This window comes from Anolis carolinensis, chromosome 4 (assembly GCF_035594765.1).
Source record: "Anolis carolinensis isolate JA03-04 chromosome 4, rAnoCar3.1.pri, whole genome shotgun sequence".
Lineage (NCBI taxonomy): Eukaryota > Metazoa > Chordata > Lepidosauria > Squamata > Dactyloidae > Anolis > Anolis carolinensis.
Window position 1 is genome coordinate 168,461,219 of NC_085844.1, and position 13,941 is coordinate 168,475,159.

The window sequence follows — 13,941 nt, forward strand, 5'->3', positions numbered from 1 at the left end:
AAAGATTTAAAAGTGTGTCTGGAAACATCATTCTACCCATAGTTACCAGATATGTTGAAGCAGCAATTATAAATGAATGTACCCAAAAAATAAATCTTTATTGCAATGTGTAGAATGAAGGAAAATGACACAATAAAACAAACTATTAAGAATATGTTCACAAGTGATATTTTCCATTCTAATTAGTTTATCTGTTGTGTAATTCTTCTAAATTTCATACTCCACTCACACAGATCATCACCCTTTAAGACAAGCATTTCATTTCTAATGACAACAATGCCCTGATACATTACTAACATGATTTAGGGCATTTAAAAAATTTTTTTTTAATTTTCAACTATCATACTGGTATTTGTCCGATATGAATATAGCTTCGAATGTGCTTATCAATTCATCAATTAGAAGTATCAATCATCAATAAAAATTATTCGATTAAATAAACTTACCATATCCATGAATGACGGCGACTACGACAACGGTTAAAACGGAACATCTTCCAAGTTAGTTTTTGTTACAGTTTAATCATATTCTTTTTCTCATACTCTGAAATTCTTCATATGTCTGTTATCTTACACAAAATATTTCAGAGTTTTATTCTCTTGAGATCAGATACTAGTTTCCATTTAAGCATAAATATCCTTTCTTGTAAGAATGCATATGATTTGAGAATAAAATTCAAGGGTGCATCCAGAATATCCTCCACAGCCTTCCATAGTTTCTTGCTTATATCAGGGAGAAAAATCTATTCTTAGCGAAAACTTCTTGACTGCAGTTTCCTGTTTTCATTTATATAATCCTTCTCCAATGATAATGAAATCCAAAAAAGAGAAGGATAAGCAGGAAGTTTATTTAGTGTCCAGCCATTAGCTTCAAAGTAAAGATCATTATTAAATCCAAAGTTTGTGAATGTTTTAAAACTCCACATCACTCATTGTACTCTTTCTATACTTTATTATTGCAGCTGGAGTACCGCTTATATTTGAATGTTCACGGAGAAGACCTAACATAGAAAATCAAATTTCATTGGTGATCTACACTGGGTAATGGGAAAATGTGTTTAAATTGTTTTTTTCATTACTTACTCATTATAGAGGGATAAAAAACAAAATATGTTAATACCAGCATTTAAAGCTAAAGAAAAACAATAGTGTTTTCATTCCTCGCTCTGATTCTCATCAAGAGTTGTTGTCTCCATATTCTAGCACCAATGCTTTGTGCTCTAATACAGGCATCAGTAAACTTTGGCCCTCCAGGTGTTTTGGACTTCAACTCCCATAATTCCTAACAGCTGGTTATTCTAGCACCCATGCTTTGTGCTCTAATACAGGCATCGGCAAACAGCTGGTAGGCTGTTAGGAATTGTGGGAGTTGCAGTCCAAAACACCTGAAGGGCCAAAGTTTGCCATGCCTGCTCTAATATCATAACGTATTGTTTAACGGGTCAATAGTTGTGTGATAGGATTGAACTTTGGGACCGAGATGTTTTACTATTTATTGCTTATGTATAAAAAAACAAAACAAAATGGTAGCAGCACAGAAATGACAGGCACTGCCATAAAATGCCTGTTCAGTCTCTGCAGTTTCAGCCCACTAATTGAACACATCTAGTTGGATTTCCTGAATCAGTGAATCTGGGACTAGCCAACAAAGGAAGCTTCATCTTCATCATCATCATCATCATCAATACATTTGGTATCCTTGTCATCTTCATTGCACAAAATGCATAAGCATGTAACTTAGTCTCTCCTTGTTTGTAGCTTTCCAGACATTTAATGTTGGTGATGCACTTCTCAGAAATACATCATTTTGCGACACAGTAATTCAATTTTACTAGCAAACGGGAGGTTAAACCAACTCTTTATAAGAGATATGGACACATACATAAACTGTAATAACGAAATGTATGGGGACAAATCTTTCATTCATATATATAAATATATGCATTTCCGAGATTTTTTTGTCATTTCTCGTTATGTTCATGTGACATACCTACACACTGTAGCTGACACACTAACATGTCGAAACACACCATTTGGAAAGCTCTGTTCTATATGGAACAGAACACCCATTCATATATTTAAAATGTATTGTGCTTTAAAATATAAAAAGGTATTGACACAAATAAAAAACAACATCTGCTCAGGGTATTGTGTGTGTGTTTGTGTGTATGCATGTCTGTGTGTGCAAGTTTACAGATTAGAATCATAGGCAGCAAGGCACAGATACAAAAGCTAGACAAGATAAGAGAGAAAAGATGCAGAGTCTATAGGAGCCAAGCTGGTTTTTGTGCAGGTGGGGGGTTGGGATGGGCAGCAGGGATTATCTAGTATGATTCTGAAAAGCACAATTTTATGAAGTCTGGTAAATATTGCCTGATGCAGTAACCAGACAAATCAATCACTGGAGTAAAACAGCTTGAGAAACACTGAACATGTCTAATCTAGTATGAGTTGGACTGGAGCATTAAGATCAAAATTGACAAAGGGTCAAAAATGCACACGGCTAGTAGCAGATAAAGCCGCTTTGAGCTCTGCATGTGAAAAGACAGTGTGTTCTCTAGAGATAGTACGGAAGAGCCATCTTGCTTGCTACAGGAAGTGTGTATGCATTTGATGCTTGTAGAAAGCAAACTGTCACACCTGTTTGGATAGAATGGATGAACTGAGCCGTGCATATAGAGCACAATGCCTATTGGCTTCATGAAGGGCTCCAGATCAAAACTGAGACATGGGCATTCATTTGTTCTTGATAGATGCCTTGGAAAATGGGCATCCACCCATTTCTATATATGTAACCCATCCCCCTTTATTTAGCTAATATGTGAAATAAACTGTTCATGATTAACAATGTTGCCAATCACTGGTAAGAAGAGACAGGCTTTCGAGTATTATTTTTGAGGTAGCCTCATACAAAATTTGTATTTTTAATACAAGAACATGTGATCACAAAATAGAATGTGGGCACAATCATATGGAAGCATCTTTTTCTCAGCAAGCCTCTGGTTCCAAAAAAAAAAAAAGGGGGGGGGGAGTTTTACTGAATCAGATTCAAAGGTAATGTGGTATCACACTATACACAAGGCCACAGGCAGCTTAGTAGGAAACTAACAGCATGAATGCTACTGAAGTAACCTCAGCTATCAGTGGAACAGCTAGCTAGTAGCTGCCAGCAGCATTTAACAATGAGTCACATACCACTTCTAGAAGAACATCATCATTGCCTGACTCCTAAAACCAACATTGAACAATAATGACTGTAGATTGAACCAACAGTAATGTAAAATAAACACTTACACCATGGTAATAACTGTTTTTTTAACTAAATATTTTTATAAAAAGAAATATTACATAGTAAAACCAGATTTGATATAAGTACCTAAGAAATAAAGAAAAGATTATGCTATGTCCTTTTGTATGGATGTTTTTAAAGCAGGCGTACAAATGATCTTAGCTGACATTTACATGGTTTTGAAAGGAGGCAACTACCTTAGTTTGAATGTAGCAAAAATAAGAAAGACTGTGTAGCACTTTAAAGATCACATATTTCTTACACAATGAGCTCGTATAGACAACAGTGCCCTACATCAGAGGAATGGAGCCTCATTCAGATAATAGTATGCACACACACACACACAAGTTCTCATGGTTAGCGATTGCAAATAGTGAGCTTAAGGGAAAATTAAATGCATGCAGAGAGTAATAATAGAAACAATTAGAAAAATTACTTTCACAAAAATGACAGTATTTATTATGCAGTTAATAGGGATATGCAAAAGATTCCACAACCAAGGAAGGGGGAATATCTGCTCCTTTGGGCCTGAAAAGGAGTGACAATGGCCCCAGGAAAGCATCCATTTTGCTCAGAACTGCTGCTGAGCCCAGTCGACTGCAATTTAAAACCAATTCTCCAATGCACAAATGAGGAGTATGTTTCTGGAACTGCGGCAGCATCCAGGTCAACTGGTTCACAACTAGGCTCTCTAATACTCTGATCAGCTTACTCCACGTATGACCTCATCATACAGGGCTAGATTTGGCAGCAAATGCTGATCTAGCCCCGCCACCAACGGAGCTGACCAGCTCCCATCAAACAACATTGTGCCGGTTCCATGGGTGCAGAGGGACGGAACTGGTGTGCTGCCACTGCCACCCTGGCAACACAGGTGGCTTCCTCTGTTGCCTAATCTATGGGGAGAAGCCATGCATACCACACTTCCCCCCATGTGATCACCTTCCCGGGAAGGCAGGCAATGCGAGGAGTGAGGCACTGGATTCCTCGCTGCAAAGCGGACCACCGCCTCCTGCTGCTGCCGGCCATCTGATGAGGTGGTAAGTGTGCCCTATCATGAAAATACATGTATAGACAAGAAGAGGATCAACTGGTGGATTATTCATCTCTGTACTCAGTTTACTTGCCTAGTGATCCACCTCTGTCTTCCTCCACCCTTTTCCTTTCTGTATGGTATGGTGAATGGTAAAATGGTGTTGTCCACATTTTATACCATATCCCTTCACCATTGTTTGCCATTAACAAAACTGAATAATATATATACATTTTCCCTATATTTAGAAGACACCAGCACATAGTACCAACAAAAGTGTGGACATTTTTGAGCTGTCCCCATCCTCATTTATACTTACTTCCCCCACCCTCCACACTCTTCCCACATGTAGCTGAGATGGAGGTTTTATTTTGTTGCTCTTTGTTGCTTTTTTCATTTCCAAAAAAACTAGATAGCTTGTACAATGAAAATTCTGTTTACTTCAGTGCACACACCACACCACAATAGCAGAATAATTTTATTTATTTATTTTATTTACATGTCACTTTTCAGATAAAGTAGAACTCAAGGTAGCCTCCATAGATAGTTCCCCATAAGGCAGTGGTTCCCAACCTTTGGGCCTCCAGTTGTTTTGGACTTCAACTCCCAGAAATCCCAGCCAGCTTATCAGCTGTTAGGAACTGTGGGAACGGAAGTTCAAAATACCTGGAAGCTCAAAAGTTGGGAATAATTGCCATATGGGAATCTTCCATTAGGTGCTGGTAGGTGTCTGGCTAAAACGTTAATACAGTAGAGTCTCACTTATCCAAGCTAAATGGGCTGGCAGAAGCTTGGATAAGCGAATATCTTGGATAATAAGGAGGGATTAAGGAAAAGCCTATTAAACATCAAATTAGGTTATGATTTTACAAATTAAGCACCAAAAACATCATGTTTTACAACAAATTTGACAGAAAAAGCAGTTCAATACACAGTAATGTTATGTTGTAATTAGTGTATTTACAAATTTAGCACCAAAATATCATGATATATTGAAAACATTGACTACAAAAATGGCTTGGATAATCCAGAAACTTGGATAAACGAGGCTTGGATAAGTGAGATTCTACTGTATGTTGATCTATATGTTAGTGGGCAGTGATCTCAGAATTACAGGATTAATTGCCCACTTTTGTGCCTCAATTTGTAAACCTAAAAAGTGACATCTGGCTATCCTAACCTAATGCAAACACTGCACTGATGTGGATGGATTCTATACTGGTTAAAACATTTACAAATCATTTCAAAATTAAAATCATCACATAAAACTTTATAACATTATTTGAAAAACAAACTAATTTTGAAAGATAAATAAAATATTCCAATGAAAAGATTTCCTGCTTATACATTAAAAGCCTATTTTAAAATGCTGGCAAAAGGGGTCTTCGAGAGAGGAAGGGATCAGACAGCCACCACAGAGCTTTCTCATATCCTCGCCAAGAGAGCCTGTGATAGTGATGGGACCGAGGGGAATTCTTCCCCTGTGGAATTTAATGAGCTATTGTACAATATATTGGCTATATTATAAAATTCAAAAAAGGGCCTTTGCCACTTTTTATCCTCAAAAAACTACTGTGTGCTATCCAAGCCAATATAGAATGGATACATTAGCAGAATAAGAAACAGACCTTTCTAGATTCTAATCAAACTCCTTGCTTGCATGCAACACACTACCATTCACCTCTGAAATTAACCCTACCATCCATACAATAGTAGGTCACACAGAGAGAAAAAAACACCAGACATTCTTCAGAGATGCAAGAAATCATCCGGAAAAAGCAATCCAGATGGCACAATCAAAATTGCTCTTTACATATGATCTTCTGTTAAAATATACAAAACTAAAAGAGCATTATTAGGTCTAATTTTAAAATGAACCCAACATTAAATATAGTCTTATTAATTTTCAGATGACTATACATTACAAATGTAATAGATTTCTAACTAGTACGGCATGACCTCGGGGACATCTGACTCAGCAACCAAAATTATTTAATGATTGTGTGGGAAAGCTTCCTTAGCATAGCTGCCATTGAAATGTTCTCTTTGTGTAACTTAAACTATAATATAAAAAGCGTAATGTTATGGCTGCAGTCGTACTTTAAAATAAAGAAAAGGTGAGGGGAAAGCCATTGGGGCTTTAAAATATGGAATCACCACCTCTTGTCTTATTGGCTTGCACAACTTAAATGAGGAGAAGCAGTAATTTCTCCAGTGATGTCAAAGATGTAGCATACTGTATTCCACATTTATCATCTGAATAGAGTCCATAGTGTAGGGTTCACCTAACTCATCTTTGGAAACCTAATTTACAGATAGTGAATAAACAGTAGGTTTGTGTAAGAGTCAATGGCAACAGATGTGGATGTAAAATATATAGGCCTCTAAAATAACTTGTTTCTTATATCATATATACAACAAGCAAAATTACTTGCACTGTAATATAACCTGTAGATTAGCAGCTGTACCTTTAAATAAATTATACAGATAAGATAATTTATAAGGGCATGGCTTTTCAAACTCTTGCTGTGCAGTGATAACAATAGTTGACCCAGATTTCCTTATCACATGTAATTGTGAAAGGTTCAGAAGCGCAAAAGTTGAAAGACTTGTTGAATCCAAACTGGTCTTTTAGAAATACAAACAAAATCCTGAAATATGCCATTACAATGCTGAAAAGATAAAAGTGGACAACTGGCAAGAATTCAAGGCAAATGAAAAACCAGTTAATAGGGATTCAAGCCATTGAATGCTCTGCCCATTAAATTAACTTCTTCTTGCATATAGTGATGGGCAAACCTACTCAGCTTTACTGAGAATTAGATCAATATTAATGAGCTCTCTGGAAGCATTCCAGAAAAAGTATCATCTATAGCTGAGAGCTCTAATGAGTATCAACGGCATTGTACACACGTGCCTATTGTATTGAGCATGGAAATGGCTGCTAGTATAGATTAATAGCCACTTGGAAATTAAAGTGTACATGCTCCTGGTTAAAGACGCCTGTGTGGAAATTCAAAAAGCGTTTTAGAACTGAAGAGCAAAACTACCACTTAAAACATTTGAAAGAAACTAATTGAAATCACTGATCTGAAGATTGCGGATACACCAAACAAAGAGTTCAGAGTAATCAGTAGGAGTTGGAATGGGGTTAATAACAGTAGTAATGAAGAACCTTTGTAACAAATGATGGTTGATAGCATTCAGGCAATGGAGTGGTGAATGATCCCTGGGTTTTGTCCAAATCTCAATGGAAGAGCCCAAGGTGCTAAGCCTATCCTCAAAATAGATTTAATATCTTGATACATTTTTAAAGTTCAAACTAAAATCTATCACTCTCCCACTCACAACCGCCATGTTCCGCTGTCAGGGAAGCAACCAACCCTTTGCACAAGTGCCTACACCACATCACAAGTACAAGATCACATTTTGCTTTGTGACACAGGGAAGAATATTTGATTCAAGTTGTGTAGTGAACAAGATGATTATTACAGTTTAAATGACATCTCTAATTGCATACAGTGATGTCAGGGATTGTGAAGTTATCTCATTGATTCTCTTTTCAAACACTCAATTTTTGTTTCTCTATAATGCCAATTTACTAGCATCGTAATGACAGTCATATTAAAAGGCTAACTTAGTGTTGCCAATTAAAAGGAAAGGCTTTGGAAGCAATACAAGGTTGGCAAGCATCTTTTGCAAAACAACACAATAACAAAACATTGCTATTATGCTAGTTTGGTTCGGCAACTTCGTTGCTCAAAAATAGCATCCTAGACATTAAACATGAGTATGTAATAAGATGGCTATATCAAAGCTCCACAGTTCCAAAATGCATATTCCAACACAAAGAAATTATTAACTGTCGGGAGTAGATTACAATTTTAGATGTTTGTAACTTTGGACTCCTTCACACAGCACACTTAGAATGGTTCATACTACTTTATAGCACTGTATGTGCTTTGGCAACATCCTATGATATCCTGGAGTTTGTACTTTGATGAGGAACTGGAAAACAACAGATCTCAGAATTCTGTTTGATAGAACCACAGAAGTTAAACTTATATCAAAATACTGTAACTCTGTCTTTTGAAAGACATTTCTGATGCACATACATTTTTTATTGAATTTCACATTTTTCAAAGTAGATCAAATCCATAATGATTTAAAATTTACAGGTGACAGGTTTTCATTCCAGCCAGGTAAATTAATATACATTCAGGACCAAGGGAGGATTGTAGATCACTTCTCTCCAGACTTGGCCCTACCCTCCCACCCTATATTTGGATTTTATAGGAAGGGTAATTGCCATGTTACTCTGACACAACTTTTGGAGAGTGGTTAGAATGGGTCATGAATCCATAATTATGTTAATAGTATATTCTAGGCATTAGTATTTGATGGGGGTCCCTGTTGGGGACTTGGGGTGTATGGCATAGAGTCGTGCTTGCTCCATGGGGACAGACACTTTCCCTGTACCCCCTGGTGTCTGCAAGATCACATTGAGTTTCCAGCCAGCTCGACTCTTGCACACTATCCCAAGGCATCTGGTATTGGGTTGGAACTACAGGCTCATTGGTCAATAACTGAGTTGGACAATGCCTGAATCCAGACCCAGAAGTCTGCCAGCCCTATCTATCTACAGCTGTAACCAAATAGAACTGTGGTTTATTTCTTTCCAATAATAGTGTTTGTTTGATTTATTTCTTTAAAAAATAATATGCAAGTTGGTATCACCCATGAACACACAAATGACCTTACAAGGTATTGCAAGGTTAAGAACATTAAATACTTTAGAAAATTGAAAGTGAAAACACTACTCCAGTGGTTTTCAACCTGGGGTCCCCAGATGTTTTTGGCCTTCAACTCCCAGAAATCCTAACAGCTGGTGAACTGGATGGGATTTCTGGGAGTTGAGAACCACTGCACTATACAAATGTTAACCAGCAAGAGCAGCAATATAATATATTTGTATGTTTAGTCTGAAGGTCCAAAGTAAAATATTATGTAACTCATATATCATCCAGTTTCCAAAGCAATTTTGCACATAATATTTGCCTATGTATTTTGTTCGGTTCTTACCCTAGAAGACATCAACCTCTTTAAAACGTTCCTTTGAATTTTGGTTTACAAATGCAAAGAGGATAATTTATAGAGCATGACAACTTCCACTGATTTGTAAAAGGATGATGTTTCTTGAGGTTTCTATCAAGTTGCTCACCCAAGCTAAATCCTTTCACCCACTTACTCTTACCGCCTATACTGATTAATACTAGGAGAAAAACCTATTTGCAATTCAAAACAGCTTCTCTTCAACCCGATAAATTCCCTGTACTGTGAGATTACATATATTCAGATATTCTAATTTCCATGCAAGGAGTTGAAGCAATAAATACAAACAAATGTTACCATGATAAGGAAAATGAACACGTGTCACCACATCTTAATCTTTGTGGCAAAAACAAATTTGATTTATGCAGTACATTTTACTTCTTCAGACTTTTTATATACAGCCTAAACATGCTGATGAAGGTACATTAACATTTCACTGCTTTTCCCAAAAGCCATCAAACCTTTTCAAGCATTCAAACTGAATCCTCACAAGACCTCAAGATACAGAAGAAGCTTTCAATGCAAACATGTGTAAAAGCCTGAGGATTTTCACCCAAACTGAGAGATGCTGTGGTCTGAGGAACAGCTTCAGAAATGTTATTCCACTTGGAAAATTTTTTATGAAGAACCTTCGTATTTCACAAATCTGTGATTGGAAAGGATGCTCCACCAATACTCTGGAAGCACCTGTTTCCTCCATGTTCACTGTTGTTTCCTACTCTCTCAAGGAAGATTTCAGGCTATGGGGTAGAGTAAGTGGTGACAGAAACACCCATGGCAGTACTGCTAGCCAAACTGTATCTGCCTCCATCTTTTGGGCAATTGTTTGAAGTGAGGCTGATGGAAAGAAATCTCCAAGTCGATCTATATATTCACACTTGTTTCAACATTTGTTTCTCTAACAACCCTTAAATTTGCCCTCCAAGGTTGTATCTAAAAAAGAGTAGTGTTTTGGAACTGCTATTTAAATCAAGAACATCAATGAATGGAGGGAAAAAAACATTTAACATCTTAATCATGTTGCTAGGGTTAATATATATCTTAGATCAAGACCATTTATTAAATTAATATATTTAAACCTGATAAATAATTCTATTGTAATACATTTTTAGTCAAAACATTACACAATTACTATTCAATGGATTAATCATCAAGTCACTGCCTGTTTCTCACCTACATTCTACATATCCCTTATTAGTATGCATTGTACTTTAAATATTAGGTTGTAAACCTGAGAAAAGAGATGATTATATCACCTGTCTTGTAAGCTGCTCAGCAAAGTATATTTTGATAAAGAACAAATAAATAAATAGTAAAAAAGGTAAAGGTTTCCCTTGACATTAAGTCCAATCGTGTCCGACTCTGGGGCTTGATGCTCATCTCCAATTCTAAGCCAAAGAGCCGGCATTGTCCGTAAACACCTCCAAGGTCATGTGGCCGGCATGACTACATGGAGCGCCATTACCTTCCCGTCAGAGTGGTACCTATTGATCTACTCACATTTGCATGTTTTGAACTGCTAGGTTGGCAGAAGCTGGAGCTAACAGCGGGTGTTCACTCCGCTCCCCTTTCAGTCTGCAAGTTCAGCAGCTCAGCTTTAACATGCTGCGCCACCGGGGGAATAAATAACAGAAAAAATATAGTGAAATATAATCATAAGCAATATAGTCCTGATAGGAAACTCCTGCTGGGATATGTCATAATAAGCAGTGGGCTGGAACAGGAGTATAAAAACACTGGGGAATGAGAGAAAGTAAAAGCAAACCTGATATATTAAACTATGATGGAAAAGGTTTAACTGAAGCCATACTCTCCTAAAAAATAACACTAAGAGGTATCCAATAAAGTAATGTTAAATAATAAATTACGAACAATGGTTGAATGACAACTGCAGGACAGATATATTAGGTATGAGCTCTATCTTCATTGCAATCAATAGTTTATACACCTTCATTTTTCATATTATATAAAACAAACATTTCACACATAAATGAAAACAGAATATAAAGATATAATACCATTAAAAGTCATCTCCATCTGGATTAGATTTTATATATTTTGAATGGGCAGGGATTTTGCTCATTCTTCATCTCTTTTTGCATACATCTACATTTCATTTTTCCACACACAAAAAATGTTAGCTTCTCTACACTAGAGCTTTCACAATGATTTTCCCTGAAAAAAATACACTTAAAATATAATAAAAATACACATTTTATTATTCTTCTACAATAAATGACATTTAGTAAATCTATGAAATACCATTTCCCCCTGAAGATCTGCTTGCCCTTTAACATTTACCTAAGAAGCACTGACATTTCAGTTACTCTCATTTACTAAAGATCCTAATTTAAAAGAAATCCAGTCTTCATAAACTTAATATAATAGAATCATATTCATATGTACATTCTTCTACATATTGCTGACAGTCATGTAAAATGAAATAAAATTGCAGCTTTAATCTGAAATATATTTCAGTCCGATGTTATTTTAATCAGTACTGAAAATTCATTTAGAAAGAGGGATAATTTCTTCATGATGAATGCCCTATAATCTTCAACCAAAACATGCATGGTGTAATTCAGAATACACTCATACCAAACCAGTTTAGAGAATATTGGTTGCCTTTCCAAAATATTTGAGAAAGTTATGCCACTAGTTTGAGGTTTTTCAGGACTACTGTACTTCTCACCTGTCACATCCCTCAATATCAAAGTTATTCTAAACAGCTGTTGCCTGATTATTCATGATGCTCTGCACCAAACACCTTCATTTCACAGCAGACCCAAGCAAGCTGCTTAAGGGATTTTGCCTCCCAAAGTGTTTTTTGTATCACAATAAACAAACACAATACAGTAGAGTCTCACTTATCCAACGTAAATGGGCTGACAGAACGTTGGATAAGCGAATATGTTGAATAATAAGGAGAGATTAAGGAAAAGACTCTACTGTACCATAATTCACCCTGAAAGTGGCAAGAAGATACTCTTGGAATGTTAACTCTACCAGAATCACCAGAGCTCAGAATCTGCTAGACCAAAAATTGGTAATTTGTAGCTTTTCAACTGTTGTATCACTGTAGCTTCCATAACTTTCATCTAGTCCAGACTACAATGAGAGTTCTTTGATGTTGCAAGTATCTCAGCCTGCTTCAAGCCTGGGCACCACCTTGAGTTCCACTCAAATGATATAAATGAAATAATAAATTAGGAACTTGTCAATTCCTACTTTCCCTAAATCTACATTACAAAATTATATTTTCCCACAAAGAATCCTTGAAACCACTTGACGTTTCTTGCATACAAACTCTTTCACTGATTGCTAAAAATTAAAATGCATAACAAAATATGGTTCATCTAATAAGTCACTCATTAAGCAATTGTGCAAAGGAACTATGAAGATACATGGTTGCTTCCACTGGATTTGTTTTAAAATGTTGTTCATGTCTTGACTACAAGTATCCTAAGGTAATCATTCTCTGAGTGGGCCTCCATAGGGAGAACCAGGCTATTTTTAGGATACAACGTAGGTGAAAAGAAGAGAAGAAAACAAAAGGTGAGATAGAGGTACAGTTGCTTAATAATAAAAGGGGGAAATCATTCAAAAAGCTAAGCAGTATACAGAGAAGGCAGATTTTAATGCATACATAGAACTTGAGCAAGATTTATTTTATTTATCGTGTCAGAAGCAATTTGTGACTACAGTTATAATGTATAAAAACCCAGAAACAAAGTTAAAAACTTTACATTACACTAATTTTCCTTTAACAGAAGCTGGCCACTTCGAATACTTCTGGTGTCACTGTAAGTAGGTCCTCCATTGTGCATGTGGCAGGGCTCAGACTACATTGTGTGGTCTGTGGTTTGCTCTTCTCCACACTTGTATGTCGTGGACTCCACTTTGTAACCCCATTTCTTAAGGTTAGCTCTGCATCTCGTGGCACTAGAGCACTGTCTGTCCAGTGCCTTCCAAGTCTTCTGTGTGCCCAGGAGGGGGATTTCTCATCTGATATCAGCCACTGACTGAGGCTCCGGATTTTAACTTACGACTTTTTGACTCTCGCTTGCTGAGGAGTTCCTGCAAGTATCTCTGTAGATCTTAGAAAGCTATTTCTTGAATTAAGGTGTAAGCATGCTGGCTGTTATCCAAACAGGGGATGGGCCGGAAATGTCACTGCCTTGGTTCTTTCATTGCTGGCTGCTACATCCCGAATGATATCAGGTGGTGCAATACTGGCTAAACAGGATAATTTCTCCAGTGGTGTAGGTCGTAGACATCCTGTGACAATGTGGTATGTCTCAATAAGAGTCACATCCACTGTTTAACATGGTGAGATGTATTCCACACTGGGCATGCGTATTCAGCGGCAGAGTAGCAAAGCGCAAGGGCAGATGTCTTCATTGTGTCTGATTGTGATCCCTAGGTCATGCCAGTTAGCTTTTGTATGATATTATTAAGGTATAACAATTACTTTGATGTAAGGAAGAACTACGAAGCCTATGAACCAA

The 13,941-nt window shown here is 36.8% G+C and overlaps 1 protein-coding gene across 4 annotated transcripts in view; it reads right to left on the reverse strand.

The window, feature by feature from the left end:
• The window catches only part of pde4b (phosphodiesterase 4B), a 352,571-nt gene that overhangs the window by 144,130 nt on the left and 194,500 nt on the right, over positions 1-13,941 (reverse strand). Inside the window, exon 1 of one of the 4 annotated variants that reach the window (XM_008119711.3) lies at positions 447-550. The exons of the other annotated variants lie outside the window; for them this stretch is intronic. Within the exon in view, the coding sequence (XP_008117918.1) occupies positions 447-493 (47 nt within the window). The 5' untranslated portion in view covers positions 494-550. Of the gene's footprint in view, positions 1-446; positions 551-13,941 lie in introns of those variants that run through there. 4 annotated transcript variants of the gene reach the window in all.